General features: G+C 34.1%; 1 protein-coding gene across 3 annotated transcripts in view; it reads right to left on the reverse strand.

Annotated features, from left to right (window-relative positions):
* Positions 1–26,306, reverse strand: part of EFL1 (elongation factor like GTPase 1) — an 81,006-nt gene that overhangs the window by 45,451 nt on the left and 9,249 nt on the right. For all 3 annotated transcript variants that reach the window (XM_042804151.1, XM_042804152.1, XM_009962435.3), the window contains exons 8-15: positions 25,934–26,057; positions 24,913–24,989; positions 24,635–24,771; positions 23,711–23,833; positions 20,967–21,066; positions 11,556–11,707; positions 10,704–10,882; positions 9,880–10,015 (exon numbers count right to left, since the gene is read on the reverse strand). In XM_042804151.1, coding sequence (XP_042660085.1) covers positions 9,880–10,015; positions 10,704–10,882; positions 11,556–11,707; positions 20,967–21,066; positions 23,711–23,833; positions 24,635–24,771; positions 24,913–24,989; positions 25,934–26,057 — 1,028 coding nt within the window. The remainder of the gene's footprint in view (positions 1–9,879; positions 10,016–10,703; positions 10,883–11,555; positions 11,708–20,966; positions 21,067–23,710; positions 23,834–24,634; positions 24,772–24,912; positions 24,990–25,933; positions 26,058–26,306) is intronic.

The raw sequence follows: 26,306 nt of genomic DNA on the forward strand, positions 1-26,306 counted from the left end.
CAGAGATGCACACACACATAAAATCTATCTCAAAGATACAGAAAAGGAAGATTATCTAAATGGATAATTTAATGATTTAATGTAAGTTTTTACACCCTTTAATGTCTTTACAGTTCCACACTTAAGTAAAAGTCTAGCCTAAATTATACCTATGAGACAGCATTCCAGTTAATTTTCATTTTGTTATCTGCCACAAAGTATACTACGACTTGATACTATGACTAATATCTACATTTTACAGCTACCTTTTAGCACTTGAATTGACAAGCTTTTCAGCTTCATTGCAAAGGTAACTTCATCTGATAGAAATTGAACTTTATCTGACCAGACAGCTAAAGCAATCACCGTTTGATTAAAGTACACACTTTTTTTTTTGAAATGTCACTATCTGATTCAAGTATACCACCACAGCAGCATGACAGATGTATTTTTCATAAATAACACTGCAAAATTTAAAATCCTTCAAGAATAAAATTTCTTTTCTGTATTGGTACTTGCAACCATTTCTAAACAGATTTGATTTATGGTGTCTTTTTTACGTCTGAATTGCTATACATGAATTCACACGTAATAAGGCAGATATTTTCAAACACATTTGTGCTTAAATCAATTATTTTGTACCTATTCCTGAAATGACACTGCATGTTCTCAGTTTGAACTTTAGAAAACCCACAACATTAAACAAAGGAAATGTTCCTTTAGAACAGCTTTTTGAAAGTTTGAGTTCTACAGCAAACTACTCTTGCAAAGGGAATTCTCCAGCATGTTTAATTCAGAAGTAGGAAAACAAGCCTAATACCATTTTGTACAGGGAGATAAAAGGTTCCGTTATATAGTCTAAATACAGAGCCTTGTTAAATCAGGTAATTTACACCTCTGCTGAAAACTGAACCGTAAACAATAATGCTTGAAATTAGGCATGCTTCCTGAATCTCTCAGGCATTTACTCTAGTGCCCTAGTGTCCAAGTTCACCCCTGAACTGGTGTTTTCCACTCTGTTGTACAGTACTTCATAATGGCACTAACAGGCAAGATATTCTTAGAAACAGAATTCTAACAACTTTGACTATAAAACTGAAGTCACCTTGGTTCATCTGTCGTAGATCCTCATTTAGTAATGGATACTCAAGTCTCTAGAGATTTTCAAACCATCAAAGCAAGTTAGATAGTTCCCATTAGAGAGAACACGCAGCTATACTATAAACTGCCACCTACTAAACAATAATAACATTCCAGCTTTAAGAAGACTGGTTTAAAAAAAAACAACACAAAGCATCAAAGACAAAAGCATGCTCCAAGTAATTTTTATAAGCAGATTGAGGGAGGGTATAGTTTTCAGGCTCTTCAAATGAAAATATGAGGTAATTTCTCACAATCATCAGTGATGTATCTCAGTATGCTGGAAAAAAATCCCAAACGCAACATTATGGTTATGAGCTCAGCCAATTATCTCCAAACTCCAACTTAAGACCTCTATTACTATTTTACACCAGTGATACCAACTACTTTAACACTTTTATTCTCTCAGTATTGGAAAAAATAAGAGGTTCATTAGCCAAGTAATAAATATGCCTATTTCTGTAGATAACTGTTCTGCCTTTATTTATACATGGGCATATTCTGTTTCATTGAGGGAGAGGCTAAAAATAATACATTGATGCTGACTAAAGAAAGTAACTCTGAAATATTGGGGAAAATCCCTACCCTCTCATGTTAAAGAGACTTGAAAAGTCATAGCCAACCAAGTACTCACACAGAAGACCTCAAAATTTTTAAGATAAGCCAGCCAGTATCTGGGACCTAAATCCACAGTTAGCTATTGAAAGGCTAAGTAACATCTGCCCAGAGGCAATGACTACCTACATAAGATGATTCTCCACCCTTACAGGAGGAAAACGAGTCAGTCTCCTTTAACACTGGCCCTGAATTCTCATCAGTGTATATTAGTGTGATAATAGACATCTAATAAATTTGAAGTTTCAAAGACAAAAATCACTTATTTCTGAAGCAAACACAGAGGTGATAAACAGAGATGACTACTTGCACCTCAAACGCTCTTTCCAGTCTATTTCTAGATCTTTTTTATTAAGTATCATGTGCCTGCTGCTGTGCTGTGTGTTTTTTCAGGAAGCAATGGTATGAAATTGTCTTGATTCTTGTTAGTCCCACTGTTGCCCACAGGCATATACGTAGCAACAACGAACACTGACAAGTCTGGGCAGTTTTCTTTCTAGTACTATGTGGGAAGCCTCAAGCATCAGCAAGTATCTGCCTGCATACAAACCCCAAAGAATCAAGAGTGCTTGCCTCACATTTGGAAGGTTAGTTAGAAATCTAATTTTTGTTTACATGAAAGCTCAGATTTTACAGATTATAACTAAAAGTTGCTTTAAAACTGATACAGAATGTTTCATTGCATTCTCTCCTTTCCTCAAAGACTTAATTATTTGAATTTTTTGACATTAGAATCCAACATTGGTCAAATGAGCAAACTTAAAGGCATTTTTAGCTAGATGAATGTATTATGACCTTAGTTTAAATAATCTTATGCAACTCAATTTTTAAATATGATAAAAAACTACTTGTATTCCAGCAGCAAGACTAAACACATTTTTAAGATCTCATAATAAACTCTTGAAAATTAGAGCACAGAACATTCCAGAAGCACTAGAGAATGTAGAAGTGGTTTTCTTCAGAAAGAATTACAACACTTATGATTTCCTTTTATAGTCTTAAGAAGCTACAGTCAGTAAACCAGAAAAAATATAGCTACTCAAAAGCAATTTAAATTCTTCAATATAAATTTAAAAAACACCCAATCTAAAAAGGCTTTATAAGGAAACTACTAACAATTCAAAGTCAATGAAGACATGTCAGTGTTATGTCTCTGACCTAATACATGTCATATTTTTTCCTCTCCAGTGATATGTTGATATTGATTTGAAAACAAGGTAATGAATCACTTATTTCTTTTGCAACATAGTTTGTCAAGTCAAATCCCCTGAAATGGAATCACAGATAAACCAACAGAAATTTAAGACAAACAGGCTAAAAGAAACTTAGCAAATGACCAGCAAAATAAACTTCTAATTTCATTTGATAATAGTTCATTAGCTACGCACCATGTTACATTGACCAATAAGCAACACAAATTACCCAGCCTGCATGTTGGAATCACACACAGCGAAGAGCAGTAACTGCAAAGGGACTAAGTTCACTACAGCAAAAATAGAGTTAAGAAAATGGTTTCAGTTTCCAGCACTGAAAGAGGCCAAACAACAGATGAACTATTGTTTTTAGCTCAAAGAAACAACTTGAACATATTTGATTTTTTTCAACAGCTTAGGATTTATAAAACATTAATTGGGTAGGGAATTAATATAGACTAATATAATGATGTCAGGTAAACTCAACAGTTCACAGAGACAAAACATCATTCGGTAGCAATATACATTTAATTATATACCTTTTCCTGAATAATGCTGGATTACTACAAACCAGTTAAAAATACAAGGTTATTTTATTGGGGTTATAAAATGGCAGTTAGTGATAAAAACTGTAAGTATTCCAAAAGTGGAGACAAAGGTTCAAGTTTTCTTTGTTTCATTCACTACTGTCAGTTAATTTCAGTAACATCCTTGGGAAAGGCTGCCCTCCTGTGTTCACTGATCAGAATGTGCTGAGACAAGACAGCTCATGCAGCTGGAATCACTTCAAGCTGGCTATTTTTTTTTTTTTTTTTAAATAATCACATTACTAATTCTGAGAGTGAAATTAGCCCACCAAATGTTTGCACAGAAATAAAAGGCTGGTGCAACAGCAGGACTGTTCCTAGGGCTTTTACAGAAGGTGGTAGTGCTTGCTAGTTGGCATCAGTCCTAGAAAGCCATTCTGGGCCTTTAAAATGGCATCGCTGCTTGCAGCTGCTCTTTGCTCTTAACAGAGGCTGCTTATTAAAAGCTCCTAAATTGTTCGATGAAGTCCTAAAGGAATAAAATGCTTGTTAGACACCTTGTAATGAGGTTAACTATACTACTTCATACCAGCTCTTCATGCTAACTGCAGCTGTATGGCACCTATCTTCAGAAAGGTACAAAAAGATCCAGAAGTATGAATCCATCATAACCTACATTTCCCATGTCATCTTGTTTACATGTCAAGAATCCTATAAGTACTTTATAAATAATTAAAGTGTGAAAGAACATTGTATAGGAAAACAAACATTTTAGAAGTGGAAAAACCAAGGTACAGCAGTCTGTCATGTAGCAAGTTAATTCATAGTGAGCTGGCAACACGAGTGGTATCCAGATTTCTGCTTTTAACAACGTAATTTGTTAAGTTAAATAAACAAATGCTCTTAATTTGGTAGAACACTTGATATTCACATAGCAAACTGCATCTGAAAACATTCAGGAAATCATCTAGCCTCCTATGAGCATTACACTAAAGCACTACAAACACAGTGGTAAAGGAAAAGCTTTGCTTTTACCAGTATTCAACAAAACACAAAAAGCACTTAAATAGTCATATAGGCAGCTCTAAGAAAAATCTGATTTTTGTATGCTAGCAAACACAAGACTATTGTTGTGGTACTTGTAGATAAAAAGCAATATACATGTCAATTTTAATATGCACATTATTCTGAACTTATGCGTATGCACAAGCGTAAGTGTGCATGCACAACACGCCTTGAGATAAATTTTATTCTAATTAACAAAAATGTATCACTTGATGATCCTTCAAGTATTTATTCAGCCAAGTTTAAAAAACCCCCACAACATTATTCACTTACACAGCTACCTGAACACGCTTGTACTTAATACAAGTACCTAAACCAGTGTTTTCAGAAACATGTTCCTTTGTTTTTACATCAGTGTGCGCATAAATTACTTAGAAATAAGAATCAATACGTGGTATGGGAATCCTAGGCCTTTCATCTGTGCATGATATCATCACAAAAAAACACTACTACTTTTTGCCTACTTAAAATATATTTTTACACTATCTCCAACAACTGTTTTTCTTACTAAACCCCGCCTCTTTTCTGCATAGAAGAAAAAAAGGCATTTTGCCTTAAATTATAGGGCAGCAATAAGAAAAATCAGAAAAAAAATAACAAAAATTGAGGGGAAGAAAGGAAGCTATTATGTGCATCTTGAGGGCACACACTTGCTCTGTCTTTACTTATGAGCCCAAATTACTTTTTCGTCACATACTGGCTTCTAATTTTTCATTTGTCATTTTGGGGATCACCCATAAGTTCTTTTTATTGTCTTCAACCACAAATAGATATTCTTGCATGAGAACAAGCAAATCAAGTGTCCCCACTTCCTCTTGCATTCCCCAGAATACAGACTTATTAAATGCTTCAATACACTTACTGCTGTGATAGAGGTAGTCTTGATTTAGACAATATTCTTAACACAGAAATATAATCAAAGTAATTTCAAACTTGCCTGTAATAATCTCCTTTGTGGAACTTTTAACACCGTTTCAACTTAAGTTACTGTTTTCTCTCCTGGTAAAGAAGCAACATGTTTTCAATCATTAAATGACCTAATAAATACTGCTTCCCCACATTAAGAAAAAAAAAATTTGAAAATAAAAATTATTTGTAAGAGTCAATTTTTTCCATTTGTGTACCTGCATTATCAGTCTCTACAGCTTGTTAAACAACACCTAACACTACTTGACAAAGAGAAGAACTGACATATAACACCCAAATCAAATCAATTAATGTTTCATGACTGGACCATTTATAGTTCTCCTTTTTGTAAGAGAAACTAAGCACTAGTAAGAGCAGCTCTGGTAACTAAACTGGAGGTAATGGCTTTCACGCTACAGCCAGGGATTCCCTTCCTGTCACACAGAACCCATGTGGAGAAGAGGTCTGCAGGGCAGCAGGAACCTCCAGTCACAACATGGGGGGGTGTTCCAGCAAGAACCTGAACTTCTCAATAAGCTAAAGCTAAACACATCTGGGTAGCCAGACAACTGCCTCTGTCAAGCTCCCTTCTCTGATATGTTTGTCACAGCAACAAAGGAGAAACCTTTAAAGAGAGTGGGGCAATTACGGTAGTTTGCTATTTACACAGCACTAGATTATGCAAACACAGGTCAGTATTAATTACAGTGTCACTAAGAACATGCAATGTTACAGCAGTCAAGTAAGTAGTCTTTGGAATTTCACATTCAAGTACCATTGCTCTTCTTAAAGACACAGAACAATATTGTCAAAACAACACATAGACTTGTGTCCAAGGCCAACGATACAACACTTTCTTTCCAACGGATATTCAGGCAGTTTTCAAAAGGTGAGCATAAAACATGCCAGAGATGTCTTGGAATCCAAGGATCTCAGCTAATTTTAGGTGACATAAATAATTGTAATTTGACGTCTGCAAGCACAGAGTACTTCCATATTTGGAATTTAAGCATGATTTTGATATACCTAGTTAGAATTTATAGAACAGGTAACACTTTCTGTTAAGATAATAAGGCATCAGCCCAAATGCAAGACAAGAGAAGCTGGTACAGTTTATATAACCCTTAAGACAGAGAGATACAGAGAAGGACAAATAGGTCAACCATTTGCAAGACAAGGCTCTCACTCCCAGGACTCTCAGACCTGATGACCACAGATTCAAATTCAGCAACTGCAGACCATGAAAAAGGCCTGTGACACAATCCAGAAAAATAAGCCATTCCTGAAACAGTACATCGAGATACATGATTTATTTTTGGATCAGTACTTCAACATTTTTCCAGACTAAACCTCAAGATACTTTTCATGGTCTATTCCAATGACTACCATGTTTTTCATTTAGGAGTTTTGACTAAACACTGGTGTGATTTGGAGGGCGCATAACTAATCTAGTACAACCTTATCTGTGGCTCCAGTAACTAGACTCTCCTCCTGAAAGGTCTCTGTTCATTCACAGTACAAAGTAGAACCTAGTAGTACCAGCTACCCAGTACAATTTCCTGTCTGCTGGCAGAGGAGCTCTAACAGAAGAGCATGGGAAAAAAAAGTGAAAAATGAGACAGTACTTTCTCCTCAGAAGGCATTTTGTTCACATACTCCTTTTTAGTTCTCAGAGTGGAGAAATCAATAGTGCTTCTAAATTAAAAATTCTACAAACCAGGTGTTTTTGTCAGAGACAAGAACTTTAATATTTCCATAGAATATTCTGACAAATAATTTTTAATACATTTATTACAACGACTTTATTATCCTTGGTCCCCATGAACTTTTTCCATGTGTTTTAAATCATATTTTACCTCCTACTCAAGGACTACAAAAAATGTACAGTAGTCACAGAGATTGTAAAGAAGAAAAATTCTGAATCATAAACAGCTATGTGGAAGAAGGCAGTATTTTGTGTTTGCCATATTACTTGAAAATGACATACTGCTTAAAGCTTTCTGACAAATACTTTTGACAAAACATTTGAGCTGCAAACTTGCAATACAAATTAACGAATGCAAAGCAGTTTGTTTCCCCTAACTTCCAAGAACTCAGAATGCCACCAGAAAATAACTTTCTGAAGCTTGCCAGAAAGGCTATGCATATTAGACAGGGACATAGTATTGCTTTTCAGCTGGATGTCCTTGAATTCTGTTTATGTGACAGCCTTGTAGTATATATACAGTATGCTTCATTACCTTTCCCTCCTATTTTGCTACAAGTTCCTCAGAATTTCAGCAATTAAAAGAAGATTAGTATTTTAACAAAATATTAATTGAACACAAGGAACACGGGATGTATCTTTTAATCTCCAGCAAAACAACCTATGTATCAATCATGTCTTTGATCATTAAACCTTTGCATAAGCCAGTATAAAGAATAAAAAGGCTGCTCACCAGCACCAAGCAGATTCTTCCTTGTAAGAAACAACCTATAAGTAATAGCAAAAAAATCCCCAAACCCTGAAGAAAAAAAATCTGAAAAAGCCCTATACCGTGAGTTTTAAAGTAGAAATAGGCAGTCCTGATTAACTGTGTATTTCTTATGGCAATATTTTAATTATATGGAGTAAAACTACAGAACTTTCAGAAAAGCTTCCTTAATTTACTAGATAATCTACAAGAAATTTCCTTATATGGCTGGAGAGAAATCACTGCTATATGCTTTAAAGCTGGAAGATAAATGGCCTTTGAAACAGACAGCATTGTTACTAACTGGAATAATAAAAGTTTTGCATCACCATCGTTACAGATTCCTTTCATATGAATATATTGCATTTTTCCTGAGTGTGGCAGACTGTCACCAAATCAGTAAAGGCGTTTATTGAATTTATGTAAATTAACGTTGCTGCTTCACAGGAAAATTAAAGAAACAAATGAACATGAAGGTATTTTGGGCTTTTAGTTTAAAAAATTCTTTAAAATTACATCAGATGAAAAAAACCCCATACAATATTACTTGAGCTTGTATGTTCTAGGTAAAAATGAAAACCTGTTTTGTCAATATATGACGAGACTATACAGTGATCTGGTAAAAAGAGATGAAATACCAAACATAATCTGGCTAAGATCTCTGACATTTCTGATCTTAAAATTCTAATGAATTCTTCTAAATACGACAAATCTTGCGTCACCATTTAGAACTCGCATATTACTGAACTAACATGCTTTTCTTTACAGAAAAGCTAGACCCCACTGAAGAATAGCTTTCAGCGGTAGAGACTACACACAACTTTTTGGTAGAATTAATTGGTTACGAAAATGTTTCTTGAAATTTGGTCCAACTCTTAACACTAAAGACATAATATAATGCTCATAATATATATTTCTCTGCAGGAGGCAGCTCCAGGAGTATCTGTTATTTGACAAACACAAAGACGATATCCTTTCACTTTTACTGCAGAGTGTTTTGGGGTGATTTTTTTTATTTTTTCCAAATTCTGAATAATTTTTTGAAGTAAACATTTAATACATTCTGATACTGGAAATGGTCAACTTGGGCCTCAGTCTAGCGTAAGGTATAATTCAGAACTTTAAAATATTAAGCTTCCAATTAAAACTAAATCGCCAGCTGCTTATGTTCTGAACACCAGGTCCATGCTAAAAGCACCTGGCATGGTTAACTGCCTAGATTAACAAAATCCAACCCTGACAGAGTACACCAATTTTTCATTTACTACAGATATATAAATCTTGTATTTTGCTGTAGTTCATGCCTTTTCATTGACAAAATGAAAAAACAAACCACCAAATAATTTTTAAAGCTTACACTTTCTAAATTCCAAACACTACTCTTGATTTTACAAAAAGTCAAATGAAGGACAAAACCAGCAAAGAATTTTATTCATACTCTAGAGCAAAGCAGCTCAAAATCTGGCACAAAAGAGCGTAACTCAATGATTAGGATGACTTACCACTTAGAACCTTATCCATGGAGAAAGTGCAAAATTTGCCATTGTCATCAAAGAAATAGTTTTTAGCACCATAGTTCAAGCAGACCCATAAATAAAACTACAATTATCCACATAACTAAAGAAGTTACATTACAAAATTTCCACTGCTGGGAAAATATTATAGATAATTCTCGCAATTTATAAAATATGAGACCTTGCTGCCTTTGGCAATTCCCAGCAGCAATGCTTACCTGGCAATACTCTAACCTAAAGATAACAGGCTAATGTAATCCCTAGTTTTCTCCTATTCATACATCTTTTCCCTTTTCATAATACAAAGTTCATAGAAATCACAGTTTAATTAGAGTGCCTTCATTTTTTGCACACATATCATAACTAAAAATATTCACAGTCTTAAATTTAAGTTTTCTTTTTATTAATCATATCAGAACAATTTCAGTGTATTTTGGATGATATAAGGATTCAAGCTCTAGGAAATTAAATAATAGTTACATCTTACCCAGAACATTTCCTGCAGGTACTTCTTCAAGATCTTCAAGTTCTCTTCCCATAAGCAAGTAGAGATTCTCCAATGTACAGCAAGTCATATGAGGTACTAACGGCAGATCATTTGTAGCAGAACACTGGGATGAGAGCTACACAGAGTAAAACAACCAGTGTTGGATATTTATCACTTAGTACTGATAAAAGCTTCTTCCTCAAAAGCTTCTACCTCAAAACCTCCTTGCATTCCAAAGCTAAGATAAACATTCTAAAGCATTTTCAAACACTTGAAAATACTTTTTTCCCCTTTCAAAAATCCAGTCTTGTGGCAAACAAGCAAATGTTACCAAGAAAATAAAAGACAATGTATTCTTCGGTAATTTTTAGGTGCATACTACTCTGAGCTCACTGTTAATTGTTTCATAAAACATATATTTTCAAGTAAATTCGTAAGTAATGAACTTCTATGATCACAATCTCAAAGCATTTAACTCCATTTTCTTTAATACTATTATGCACCCTCCTATTCCCCCAAAAGCATTGGTTTTTCCTTCACAAGTTTTCTTTGAATCAAAGTATGCTCATACTAGATTTACTGTTAGCTAATACAACACTGTACTTAAACTATTTTGGAAGTGTTAAGGTTTATAATGAGTTTATGAACACAATGAGCTATTACCACAACTACCTAAATTACTTTAATTACTTTGATACTTTCTGGAATTTTTGACTCGGAACTTAACTTTTTACCCATTGCTCACTCAAAAAAAAATAAATAAAACATCACTACTGTTTCAAAATAATTCCAAGTTACGGTAACAGTTTACTGACACCTCTTACCTTATGCAAAGACTCAGCGGGATCATATTTTGGTCCTAAAACAAACATCTTTTGTCCTCTTCTTACCACACCACTGAACACTCTAGCAAAAGCAATGAAAGACTCCTTGTTATCTGCTTCCTGCTTCATTGCCTTCGAGGTCATTTTCTCTACTTGAGCAGTGAGCTGTTGCTCATCACCTATTCAAAGTTAGAAAAATATATGAAGTATAAAAGCAGTTTCTGCCTCATCATCTGAAGAACAAAAAAATTAATTACATATTATCCTATCACATCTGGTGACACATTAGAAGGTGTCAATGCCCCCCTTGTAACTCATAATCCAGTCCTTTTGCTCACATGCTACTTTTGTACCAATTTACTATTAGGCTGTTTGGTTGGTTTTTAATGAAACAGTTACTCCCATAAAATCTTAAAGGAATTAAAGTTATATTGGTATAAAGCATGCTCGTAACAGGTACATAAGAAGGTTCTATGAGTAAGCTAAACAAACCTGAATCTTTCTATCCCATGTACAAGGGCCAAAGTTAATCACTGCACCCTTTATTTAGAATGAAAATTTTTTAATTTTTCAGCAGAGCATCTCCTTCAAGCATTATCTATCTTCACTGAGTCAAAGTACTGAGACCAAGCACATTCTCAGGCTATATGAACAGGTATCCATGGCACTACTACATCATCTATAAACTATCAGCTTTCTTACAAACCCATCCTCACTCTTCGTTCAGTTCCATTTATTAAACTATTTGGACCGGCATGTGGATGATTCTGAAAGGTACACAGACCCTTGACAACATCTAGACACTACTATTGAACATCCTCTGAGAAAAATACATAGCAAAGCACTAAATACCTTTCGTATCACCAGTGTTCCCAGGTTCTTCAGATGAATTCTCACGTGGGGGCTTTTCTGACAGCTCCTTTCCTTGATGTGCTGCCCATTTTTCAGCATGCCTTTGTTTCGCACATTCACGCCGATGAGCTATTTCTTCTTGAGTTAAAGGCCTACATTGTATTTCAAAACATTAGTATTTGGAAATGTCATTTATTTGAAAATAAATTAAATCACAATAATTAGAATATTGTATCTGGCATAAATAAAAACTTATGCAGAACAACTTTTGTCCCCACAATACTATATATTTCAAAAGTCAGGTAAGATCAGCAAACTCTACCTCTACCAAGATTAGAAAGAGGCCACCATGTTAAACTTCTGTTTATTTTGTTAAAGTAAGTCAAGTGTCTCCCACTGATGTGTGAATTCTCACTTTTTCAGAAAAGATTCAAGCTAATTCTCAAAATTGCTTTTTACACTACATCCAATATGTTATCCTGAGCTAGAATGACATCTAAGACTAAGCACACAATATTCTAATCTAAGCTTATCTATTCTGTTTAGTAATTTCAATATTGACACCTTCTCATGTAATGTACTGTCAGGTACCTACATTCAAAAAATTAATCTTTATCACTGTGGCTTAAAAGCAGGAAAAAAATAATTAAGTTACGCAGATACAATTTTTTTCATGGACCTAGAATACTTTCTTTTTTTGTTTGTTTTGTTCTTTTTTCTCCACTGGGAGCAATGGAAATATATATTGCTTTCCAGCATTAATAAATATTTTTTTCCAAAATTATAACCAAAGCATTTTTTAATATTATATGAATATTCTTAATGGAATTCTAACTAAAGACAAGAAACGGAATTCTATCACAAAACATGCATTTGTACAACACAACTGGACAAGCCAATCACAAAATCTTAGATCTTGACTTCAACTCAGGAAGGTGAGCGTATTCCCACAGCAAAGCCCCATCTACACGATGTGTCCTTACACCTGCATTTGCTCATATGATGGAAGCAAGAACAACAGTTCTTAGTACTAAGATGGTTTAGGATACTTTCAGTCAATTGTATCAAGCACACAGTCTGATGAACAGAGCAGTAAAAATTAAGTGCCCTATTAGTAGGCTTAGCTTGTTTAGTAGCCCTGGACAAGTCACTTCCTCTCTTTAGTTTCCACACTTAACAAAAACAGGTCAAGATTTCCCGAACGGCAGTAGTGGTAATAAATGATAAGAGGAAGAAAACAGTGGAAAGCACTTCAGTAGTAATTTTTCCTTAGAGAACAAAATATAAATATAGTCTCCACCAAAAAAAAAAAAAAAAAAAAAAAAAAAAGATTGAATCACATCCCCATATCAACTATTCCAGACTCCCAAACAGGGAAACAAGACATCTTAAGGGTCAAAGCTGTAGCCAGTAGAGACACTGGACACTTACTGTGCCCTTAACTGGATTAATGAAGAGAGGAAAGCCCTGAACAGATTACATGGCTGAGACCAACTCACTACCAGTAAGGTTTTTTTAATATCATAATAGGGATGCTTTTCTGCATAGAACACATTCTGCAAGAGACTTAATTTTAAAAATTCCTACTGAGACCCTTCATTTTATCAAAATTCTTCGTAGTACTTGAGGAAATCACTTTGAACAGTTATCATGCTTACCTTGAATCCAAATGTTCAACTCAGAAGATTAAGAAAACTATACATAAATTAAAAATAACTCTAAAAATTACCTAAGAGAGGACCCCAGGATAATATATTGTCATTTTAAGCACAGACTTTCAGAACTCAGAATCTGGGACAGACACATTACATGTCATAGAAAAGGCAAATGCAAGATAAAATTGCCACTACAACCTTCCCAGCAACTTTATTTTTATTTTTTCTTTTAAAAATTATACCTTTAACAATCATTGTGACAGAATTAAGAATACGTATCTGTGAAATTTTGGATAGTGTGGTATTCCTGTTTGGTTTGTTTGTTTTATTGCAAAAGCGAGTGAGGCTCAACAATACAAAATGCAAAGCAGATGGTGGGGAAGAAAACTTTTCTATGATGATGATTTTTTTTTTTCCTGAAGGCAGCTGTTCAAAGCTATTTAAGGGTTTGGAATGTCTGAAAAATTCCCAGAGGAAAGAGATTGATAGGGAAAGTACAGATGAGACAGACAAGGGTGTCATAAATGCAGTCTATGTATGATGGCATAGTGTAAACAGGAGGACATATGTATGCACTCCAACACATTTTATTGTCCAAAAATAATTTTAATTTGTGTCAATAATCCTGACAGTAAAAGAAAAAAGTTTGCTTGCTTTTTTTTTCCCTTTACATGGTATTTTTTAAAGTATCAGTATATTTAGGTGTCAGATGGCCATAATCACAAATGTTAAAGGTACCTTAAAATTCTGAATGCACTGGTGTAAGCCACAATACATAAATACAGTTAATTATATTCTCAATTTGATAGGAAACAGATTGAGTGTGGGTGGGACTTTAGTTAGTAGGTACAACCTAAACTTTCATGCTGGTTTCTGTCAGCATCAATTTCTATAAAATTAGTCACTCCCGGTGGTATCATTACAAACCACAAGAAGATAATGTTGTCAAATAAATCCTTATATAGAATTGTAACACTCAAGCAGAACACAGAACAAGATTAATGCACATAAGGCACTGGATCTGCAACAGAACTAGTTTTAAATTTTACCCTGATTTATTCAATTTCTCCAGTTGGCAAAACCAATCAGAAGAGAAATGAATTTTGAACAAATGCTGCCCAAATCAAAAGAAAGATTCTCTCCTGCTCTTCCCTATCATATTTATTTCCTCCTCTTTTTTCACTCCATAAGAAAGGATCTACAGCCTTATAATACTGGCAGAAAAAAAAAATGGGACCACATAGTCACACAAAAAACAGTTAATGAAAATTCTGGAGCAGAAAAAAAGACACATCCAGAGAGATGCTAGAGCATCCAGACATCATACAAGTAAACAATGCACAAGTAATAGAGCTGACATAGATGGGTAACCACATTATCACTAACTCATCCTAACCTCAACCGTGTAGTAAACAAGTGCTATGGAAATAGTAATGTGGAAAAAAGTATAATATACATACTATTAACATTCAGTAGATTGTTGCTTAATTGCATCATATTTCAGGTAATGTAAGCAAGCTACTGCCAACTTCTTTATTGCCACATTCCCCCAGAGTAACTCACATAGTTCAAACTGAATGACAACTAAACTTCTTCGTGCAATTAATCCTCTGCATATGACAACTTTTCTACCCTTGCATGTTATCAAAGAGAGACTTCATTCCAACACATATCAAAAATTCATAGTGAATAATCAAAACAAAAACCCCAAACATAAATTGGTCTCTGATTTTTATTTTTTTTTAACCTTTTAACCTTCAGACCACTTTTCAAAGGAAACACCATAGTCAGAACATCAACTGATTTCCAGAAGATTGATACTGCCATCAACAAGTGTCTGTGATGCATCTCCAGTGCCATGAACAATGTTTTTGAAGCAGCTGAGAATACTTTCTCTCCATACAGTTTTTATCCATTTAAATTCCATGAGCTCATGGACACGTGCTTGACTTCATAAAGCTAAGGGGGTAATTTCTGTTAATATCTTTAAATCCAAATAATTTTTAATCTTCTGGATTAGTCTTCATGACACAGCTCTTCAGAATTAAGTTCCAGTCAAATCGCTGACTGCTGCTCACTATCTGGTGCTCAAAGAATTCTGACAACAGCAACCCTAAGAACAGTGCTCTCAAGTCCAGCTTGTTTGCTACAACTCAGCACAGAGTATGTCCAGTGATCTTCCTAATCTTTCTGAAATTCATTAATTTCTGGATTGAACTACTTAATGTCTATGGAACTATTTCCATTTACACACTAATGTACCACTACTAAGATTATTTCCTATCTTTCTATTGCAACTGAAAGCACTAGGCCACTCACAGCAGGAATAAACATGCATACACAGAATGAACAACTGAAAATTATCCGTATCAGAATTTACATAAACTTTCATACAGCAATCTTACAGGGCTTCTGCAAAAGGGAATACTCAATAACTGCTTTGTATTATACTATATAGCAATTATCATTCATTCTCAGATAGGTAAGGAAGCTCACATATCAATATCAAGCTGTCATACACTGGCTCAAAAAACACTCCAATTGATACACTGACCTCTGATTTATCTCACATACTAAATGTGCAATAAGGAAAGAAAAAACTTGAAGCAAAACTCTTCCAGAATGTTACAAGCTTTTCTTTCTTAAGCTTACAATTAGACAAACTAAGTTATACCCAAAGATTCATGTTTCATCCATTACTACATATTCCTCTATTGGTTCAGTTCCAAAGGTCTTAACTGGATTCAAATGTCTACTGTTACAATGAAATTTATTTCACAATAACCACAAGTAGGGCTTTTAATTTTTGAAAAGCATATATTACCTTATTAATTATATAACTGGGTGTCATCTTCAGATGTTAACCTGTAAATCTGACAGGCTGTTCAGATGACTCATGCCATATTAATTTCTAATGCACTAACTACAATTTAGAGCAAACTATTAATGCAAACAGAAGATGATGGGTTCAGATCACACTGAAGTCACATCAACTTTAAACATAATTCATTTACTTGCAAGAAGTAATTTCCTATGGAGCTTGGAGCTTTATAAATGTTCTCTTCTCTTAATCAAGACAATATAGTGTCTTTTTAGCTGAAGGCTGGGCAAATATCACAGGCTATACCTTTTTTCCAATATAGTTTTTAGGAAACATTAGAAAGGAAATAGATGAAGTACACTACAATCTGTTGGTTTAAGATATGCAAACAAGCTGCACCACAAAACAAATAAACAATTATCATCATAATTTCATGCAGAATTGTATGGGAAAGTGCCTATGTCATGGTGACACCTAAGAAAAAAAAAGAAATCCTGATTTCAATCTGACTGAGGAGAAAGAAGTACCTTTCATATTATCTGGAGGAAAATGTTAAGGATACTATAGGTTTTATGTGACCTAGTGCGGCCATGAAATATAATTTTAGTACATCAGGTTATTTGATCAATAGACTTTTATTTATTACCATTGAAAAGTGGAAAAGGAATTTCTTTAGTGTACTCTATTTACACTATTCAGTAGGATTGCAAGAAAGATGGACTTGAAGTAACATAAATGCTTTGCCTTTTATAGCTGACATTGTATCACATCACTGTGACATTTATACATAAAGCTCTACAAAGTTAGAAGATTTCATCATAACAAATGTTTGATAACCAATTTACATTTTCTCAGTATTTTATATTAAATACACATAGCAACAGCTAAAACTACTTGAAAGCAATCATAACTAATTACTAAGTATTTCTCTTTTACATTGAGTTAGATAAAGACAGAATTCTGAACCTCAGAAAGAGCAAACTGGGACATTTGTGCTCTGTACCTAAATGCCAAGCTCTGCTATTATTTATACACCTACACTCAACCATTCTGTTTTAGACTGCAGTTCAATGTAAAACACTAGTAGCAAGGAGAGAAAGAAACAGTATATGCCAGATGAACACCTAATTCTGCACACAACAATACTTAAGAATAAATAACGGTAGGCATCATCAAATAACCATGGCAAACAGCTCCAAAAGAAGCCAGTATGGTCCTATTTCCTACTGGTTTTGGTTTTCAATATTTTAAGATGTGAAGTGAAGGAGATCACACTATGCTCTCTTATCACTGGTCCTAATTTGTTTGTCTGCTCTGCCCATCCACCAGTTTTTAGAAAATTTACACCTTTGTCTGATTTGGTTGTAATTAGCAAATAATTTCAGAAGTTCACATAGAAGAAACTGGAAGACAAAACGTATTTGCACAATTCTGTTTTCTTTAGAAAACCTGATAAAAACTCAGGGGCATACTGGCATCATCTAAAAGTCAAATTCCACATCCCTCCAAAGAAAGATAAACATAAGGTGCCAACATGTTGCAACCTGACCACAAATTATTTTCCCACGTATTCTAGTGTTGTAACAGCTGACAAACTTTGTTATTTAAACAGTAAAAGCAAAAACATAGCAGTTTCAGTATAGGATCTATTACTTTTTAGTCACCTTCTAGAAGATACTAGTTGCCAACAGCAGTCTCAAAGGAGGCTGTTTTAATTAAAAACCCAACCTTTGTTATCATTTACTGTACACCCTGGACTTAGAAAAGCTTCTTCCTTTTCCCAACCTATGCTTAAAAAGTATTACAAGCAGAAGGCAGAAATAAGGCAAAATATAAACACTGCAAAGTCAGTTTGCAGCTTCTAAGAAATATACAAAAAGGTAATGTTACCCAATACTACTTTACAAAAGGAAAGAAAAAGACAGTAACACGGACCTACTTTTTTCCCCTCTGGACGTAGAAGAGTGTAAGTCTGGCCAATTAAAAAAAATCTAGAGACAAATCTCAGATTTTTTTATATGCTTTAACACGCTTAAGAATACTCCCTCTCCCACCCTCCCCAAAGGATGCAGATAACATAGTAAACAGGTCTAGCAGTTAAATATCAGAATACACAAGAACACAGTCAAGGGTCCTCAAAATTAACATATAAATGGTAATATGTATTAATGTTCTTAAATAGACAAACATGAAACCAATGTTAACATAGTGGACATATTATTTGTTTCTCCCTATGGTCAGATATTCTTATGGAGCATCCTTATGGAATGCTGGTTTAAATATTGGATGTCTCACACTCCACACAACCATCACTCAATTCTGTCAAGCACAATCTTCACTGTGTAACTGTAAATAGCACACAGTGGCCAATATAATTCAAAACATGTGCTTAGGAACCACATTTAAAAAATCATGTATTTTTAAAACTTATAATTTGTTTCAGAGATAGCTTTCCTTCCTCTTTAAAACTAACCCTCTTTTCTGATTTCTTCAAGAACTGTTTATCTGTAGAAAATTAACAATTAAAATATTGAGAAATACACGTTTATCTTTATTATTATTATTCAAAAAATGTAATCCAACTGTCACGTCAAAACAAAATTGTTAATACTACCTAATCAACAAAATTACATGGTGCTGCTAATGACTGTTTATCTCAAAGAAAAACAGTCATGAAATTTCATTTTGATACTAGCCAATTAGTAACTAATTGAAATATTTAATATTAAGGCCAGCAAGAAATACTTTTCACACAAACTATGGAGCAAGGTGCTACAGTATTCAATTTACTGAATTAACAGGGAGAAAGGACATATTGTCTACAGTCATCACTATTATGCCTCGTATCTCAGAAAGAATTCCAGGACAGTCCTTACTCTCCTGCAGCATTATTGCTGAGAGCCAGTTTTGTCTAAATTTTGTTTGTATTTTTGGATCAGCTCTGCATTACTTAGACTATCAGTCAACTGCAATCCTCCACTCAACACAATAAACATCTTGAGGTTTTTCAAAGCAGATTGATGATCAGAATTACAGATTTGTTACACAATATGTATCAGAGTGCAAAAATGCAATCACATTTGTGTTCTGACATCCAACAAATTTGAAAGCAGCACATTTTTTATCTAAAGAGAAAATACAACCAACAAGTCACAATGCATAAACTTCTGTACTGCATGCATCATTTTCCAAAAAAAAAAAAAACAACCCAAAAAAACCCCCAGAGTTGGTCATATACATATTATTAAATGCAATACATGGCAAATTTCTTCAAAATATTATTTTGTCCATTTAGTGAAGCTTTTCTATCTTTTAAAAGAATAAGTTTAACACATGGCATATAGCCACACACATAAAACAACTCCCTTCCTGAAGTGGGATGACTAAGTAGAATAGAAAAAAAAAAAAAAAACAATGAAAAATATAAAACAAATATTGGAGGAGACATGGAAGAAAAGCTTATCCACGAAGCAGAGTGCTCATAAGTAAGTGACACAGAATGAAAAAAAGAACCAAAACTTATAGTAGCTAGCTTTTCTTTTTTTTAAATTTTGACAAAAATCTTGAAAATAGGTCCAAGACTTTCTGTGTCTGGTGTACATAAAAGCCACCTTTGCCTCTATGCTACATCCTCATCACATCAAAGAATGTCGATCCTCCCCACAAATAAAAGAACTATCAGTGATAAACTGGTCAGAAAGTGATGGCATCACTGTAGTCTTCTCTGATAACTAGAGTATATATCCAGGAAAGCAGACAAAGCAGGAATGGCACTGCTGTGCCACACAAGTATCTGAGGGAGAACTCGTTTCAGATACATTTAAAGACAGAACTCAAAGCAAAACTGCACCATCTAGTGTCTGGTCAATGCGTAAGTGCAATGCAGCTTTGCTCTGAACTCAGACAGTGAAAGAGATTTTTGGTGGAAGATTTCTAGATAAGTGTGGTAAGAAACTGAAATAAAACTAGGAAGTGTGTGAAAAACCTTGGACAGTAGTAAAGCTTTCAAATATTACTACATCAAAAGTACAATTTTTCGCACAAAGATGTAACAATCTCAGTCTAATTTAATAGAAATATTAGTATTTTCTATACTACTTCACTGTGCAGTGACAATCCCAGAAAACCATAAAATAGCCAGCTAATATAAATGTTGACTACTGAAAATGCTCCAGAGGCTTAGGGGGATGAAAGGTTAAGGTGAACCCCATTCTTCTAAACTCATCAGAAAAGTACATTTCTTCTGTAAAAAAGCACATGATTTCAGCTAAAAGTAGAGCAGTTAAGTATGTCAGGGAAATGAAGTCAAAACGGATCTACCCCTCAAAGAAAATAAGATGGTCGTTAAAAAATAAAAAGCTGTAACAAAAAATCTTCCAAATCTCCCAGAAGGAAATCTTTTGAAGTGCATTAATGTCTTTCAGTTCACTTAAGAAATTTAGTCAAGGTTTAGACTACCTTTATTAATGCATTTTATTTTGCACTTCCAATGGACTGCATGACTGCTTAGCTATAATGACAGATTCGATAGGAAGTGTTCCTTGGTACTAATGCAACCTGTTACGATCATACCAACAGAATCTTACTGAAAAACTAAGAAAGCATTATAACTCAAGCATATTTTCAAACAAACATCCTAAAACAGCATACAATGTATGCACTAGGATGATATATTTAGACAAAAGTACTATTCCCCAACAAATGTTTTCACTCCACAACAAATTTGCTAAATCTTCTAAAACTAGCATGATTAAACAAATCACCTCTTGAACTCACTCAGAAAAATCTTTACTTGCTGAAAAGATTTTAATCGCATCTCAGGAATTTGTGAATTACTTTCTCAGGTCTAAACCAATTCATCCATGCTTGTAACATAACTTGTTTTCCTAAAAGTATCTAATGTGGATCAGAAAGTTACATGTTACATTTTCTTACCTGGGCTTATTGTGTGGTAATGTCTTTGCATCAACAGCAAACATTTTGGAAACAAAGACAATAACTGGGGCTGTTCCTTCACTACTGCATTTCATAAAAACTGAAGAAACATAAAAGCAAGTTATTTGCATAATTTTCTCACAACAGATGGACAAAACTATGGTATTCCATTAATTTTATAGAAATTACTGTTTATTTCCTATTTGAATGGACAATTTGCTAAGGATAAATTAACAGGAAAAGTAGAAAATTACTCTAGTCTAATCATCTAATAACACTACCCATATTTTCACGTCTGTTTCACAATAAAATAAAATGAGCAAAATTGTAAAAATAGAACTCTTCAAAACAAAATACATATACTCGAACTAAAGGTATAGTTTTGATATTTAAAGTTGAGTTCATAGGCTGGTTTAGATTAGAATGAAAAAGAGAGCAGCTTAGCATTAAAAACAAGCTATTTATTCAGTACCTCAAAGTATTCTCCTTCCTTTCAAATTAAAAGAGGAAGTCCTGCAACTGTCCAAACACTCATGTCTTCACAAAATCGTAACAACTTAACTGCAAGAATGGATGTTCCTCAAAGGATAACAGATCCACACAAAACTCATTCAATACTTAGGAAATTCCCACAAACTGTTTTCTTCATCCAACTTAAACACATTATCAAATCCAAAATAGACACAACGCCATTCAGAACTTCTAACAACATAGAAAATAAATCGTCTTCTCCTACACCTCTCCCTTTTATCTGACGTATGAAAAGACTATATTGTAAAGTGCTTAAGGCAAAGTGCAAGACAATACTAAAAACTAGCAAGATATTCACTAGATGTAAGTATACTAATCTTTTCATAACCAAGAGCAGTAAGATCCGAATTTACAGAGGCAAATTTCTTTTAATTAACTTATACTGATACAGTATTGAATACTGTTTAAAGAATACATTCTTTGTAAACGTTCAGTGAAGGATGAAAATATCAGTGGCTTTACCTCCAGGGAAACCATTTTTAACAGCTTGTCAATTTGACATTCACATCTCATCTCAAATTGACATTTGATATCTCATCCCTTTAGATTTCCTGAAGCTGTCTTCAGGACATTGTTCTATAAACACCTTTCACTGCACATACAAAGTTACAAAATATTTTTAACTGTTAGTAGCTTAAGCATGGTATCTTCTTGTCACTTTTACTGAACTACTTCCTGAAATACCAGAGAACATTTACTACCTTACAACAAAATGTTCCGTTAGAGAGAATGTTTGCAGAACAACAAAACCATACATATAAGGTCTATTTGTCCCCTACAAACCTGTCTGAAAAGATCATTTGGGAACATTCTTTTACAGACTACCAAATCTGGGGGAAAAATATCAATTGATTTTATATACAACTTCCTACATCACAGAAGAGATTACCACATACACGTGTAGAAATACAAGCTTTGCTCACCACTGAGCATTACATACATATCATCAGTTTCAACTTTGATTTTCAGTTCCACGAAATACTTAATTCAGCTTAAGCAGTTCTCATTTGTCTTTCGGGAAGAGAACTCTGCAGAAGTTCTCCTTTCCAAAGCATCACAATTGTTAGGAAGAGCACATGTGAACACAGACTTTATGTTTATAAATAATTCAAAGACAGAGAAAAGAATATGACCATCTTACAAGCTCTCCTGCATGCTGTACACCAAGCGTATTTTCATTACTGCCTATATACAGTTCTTTTACTGCCTACAGCAAAATCATTGTAATAGGGGCTGGAAAGACTACATTCAATTTTATAGGTCAGGACTTGATGATTAACAAACCCACTTGCTTACTTTTGCATAGAGACATCTCAATGTTCAAGACAACAGCGCCTGAATATCCTACTAAACTCTTGAAGAGGAACTCTTAAATTAAAGCTGGAAACTCCACCAGAACTGGCAATGAAATCGTGATCTCAGTGAAGTCGATGGCAAAACTTAAACTAACTTCAAAATATCAGGATTTCATATCTTCATTTAATACTCTGGGTAACAACATATATTTGTTGCCCTAGTAGTTTTTTAGCTCTTATTTTTATTTGTTAATCTTTTATCATTCTGGAACATTATGAAATAACTAAAAAAAAAAAAAAAAAAAATCAAGTTATACCTATGAGCTATGGAAACATTGAAGAAATTCTTAATGAAGTATTTGTAGTAGCAGGTAAGCTACATCTTACTAACGTCTTTTCAGTATACAAACTACTTAAAATAAAAAACATTTTTTGGTGAACTTATTGCTAAATTATCAAAATCTGGGACTAGTTAATCAATATCCTTGTAAAAATGAAATCCAAAATCAAACACCTACTGGCTAAAAATTAACGACTTTAATATAGATTTGAATATTGATTTTTATATATTTAATATTTAAATATAGATTAATACAAATTACATTACAACTTTTACTGTGTAGAACTAAAGACAAATATTAACCTCATATCCTTCCAAAATCCTGTTTCATAGTCTTAGACTTTACATCACTTGCAGCTTGAGTTGTCTAAAAATCATGAATATATGGGATTGAAGAAAAATGTAGGGCCATAAAAATAAGACATCATACTGTGACATGTCACTGACAAACATCAACACAGCTACTACAAGTAAAACTATTATAAACCTAAGTAGAGATTACTACACGTCTTATGATCTGAACACAAACAAACCCACCAAGATAGAAACAACCTTCATGTCAATGGAAGAACACTTACCACTTTTCAGTTCCTGAGTTTCTGGTGGCAAAGAATCAAATACTCTAGCTCCAACACACATCAACTTTTCCACTCTCTCTGCAGTGATGTCAAGAGGACTGGGAAGTTTATTACACACCATGGCTAAAACACATAGCTAAGGATATATATTTATATTTCCTTACTGAATGCAAATAAAAGGAAGACAAATGCTTTCAATGTTTCTTTAAATCAGCCTCATGCAGTAACTGCCAACAACAATGGATAGCTAAATCCCAGCTCTTTCTGTTACTGTGCGTACAGTTCCCTCTCAAGTCAGCAACAATTTCTGGCATTTATCCAAGGGCAGAATGGATAGTTAAGTAGTGGTGGCTCACTCTATGTGCAACTGGGAAACTCAGAACAGCACAGCTGGGGCAAGACTTATAGAACTAATTAGTATTTATACATCATTAATTTCTGCATACCTACTATAATACAATATGTATTAGTTTATAAGCAATGAGAATACCATCTACAAAACTGACAAACAGAAAAGGCTGATCTTGGATTAAGAATAACATAACACCAGGTACTTACAGAAGCTCATGGACAGAAGACCTAAGATACTATTATAAAAAGGAGATTGGCTTAGCTTTCAGGAAGAAGACTAAAATTTGTATAAAAAAACTACATAATGAAAGTGTATTGTTAAACTACCTCCAGTTTCATAATTTATTTTCCTAAAAAAAGGATGCATGCAAAAGCACAAAGTTGGTAGAAATGTAAGACTACATGTAAATATGTAACTTAATATTACAAGTGAGAAAATAGGTCCAGCTAGCATAGGCACAGATGTGAAAAGAAGAGAACGAATCATACCAAATCACACATTAAAATACGTTAGCACTCTTCGAAGTCTGAGAACTGCCAACAGAACAAAAGTAGTATACTCCTTAAGGATACAGAGGACTGCGTCAGATACTGGTAGCCACTGGCTACAAATGGCATTAAGATGAACTTTAGGGTCTGCATGTCGTGACTCCCGTGCACCAATTTTCAATCCCAAAGAGGTGACTATCTTTTCAATTTTTTCTTTGTCTCTGTAAGGAAAACAATAAATAGATTAAAAAAGCACAGTAGCAATACATAAGAAGCATCTACAACATTTCTTGTTTGAGTATTTAAGAAATCACCATAGCACATGGAAAGAGATTCCATGAAAACTTTATAGATCTTCTCACCTTTTCATAACAGCTTCATACAGACTCCATATGTTGTCCAGCACCAACTGCACGAACAAAGGCTTTTTTCCTTTTGACTGGTAGAACATAGACATACAGCTAATTACCAGCAATTCTTCACTTTTACAATAGGCTTAAGACTGCACTTTTAACAGGCCATTTTCAAAAGGAGCACGTAAAACCTTTATTCAAAATCCAGACAGTTGTCCGTTTATACAAGATCACCACACTTCAACAGTCTGTCTTATAAGAATGGTGTAAGGCCCAAAATAAACATTAAAATTTAAAAATGAAGGACAGGGGTTTCAATCTCAGAAGTGCCTGATAAATATGGAACATGTCTACCTTGTGCCTGGTTATCACCCTTTCTATAACTACTAATCCTTACCATTGAAAACACACAAAAAAAATCATAATTAAATAAAAATAGGGAAAATCCCTTCTCCTCTCAACTTTTAGTGGTGGAAACACTTAACACATGAGAAGTGCAGTTTTCAGGCCAGGGTTTCAGTATAGCATTCAATGGGATTTCACTAAGGCAAAAAAGATTTTCTAAATCCTAAACTAAATGTGAATATCCTAAATCCTTAGCTGTTGAAGGACTCTTTAAATAAGACAGAAACCTACTTACTATTCTCATTCCTACATTGTCAGTATTCCATTCACCTTGTGTGTTTCACTCTATGCTGAATCTTTGAAGCAGGACTGACCCTTATTTTGTGAAGAGATACATTTAAGAGCAACTGCGCACACTGCTAGATGAGCTTTCCTCCATGTAGCTTTTGAATGGTCAACTTTGGAATGCTCTCTTCTCCAAAGGGCTGATGCAAGGATATCCTAGAGAACTTATACCTCCACTTACGCTGAGTGAAAAAGTACTGAGATCAATTCTCAAAATACACTATAAGAACAGAATTTAAAACAAAAACAAAAACAAAACACAACACCAAACAAACAACCAAACAAAAAAACCCACAAAGCAACAAACAACAAAACAGGTAACATTTGACAATCTCCCTACCTGATCACCTTTCATTATCTTCTTTGTTTTAGTATTTAGATAATAATCTCCCCATAAAGTCTTCAGAAGTAATGCAGGCTTGATTCCAATCTTTTGGCTGTATAGTTTGGCAAAATGCTCAATGCTGAAAAGTAACAAAATGCATCTTGATAGAAGTGTAATGCTGTTTACATATGCTTGTCAGCCTAAGCAGTGGACAGCTTACACGAAAATCACACACAAATCTCAAATCCTTGTTTTAGTCCCATTTTTACAATTGTCTTCACTTTAGCTCACATTGTTCAACATTTACACCTGCAAAAATATTTAGTCATAACAGCTCAAAAATGTCAGTATTTGTATGTTTTTGTTTTGTTTCAAGTCAGCTTCAAGG

Source organism: Tyto alba, unplaced genomic scaffold (assembly GCF_018691265.1).
Source record: "Tyto alba isolate M040663 unplaced genomic scaffold, T.alba_DEE_v4.0 Super-Scaffold_41, whole genome shotgun sequence".
Lineage (NCBI taxonomy): Eukaryota > Metazoa > Chordata > Aves > Strigiformes > Tytonidae > Tyto > Tyto alba.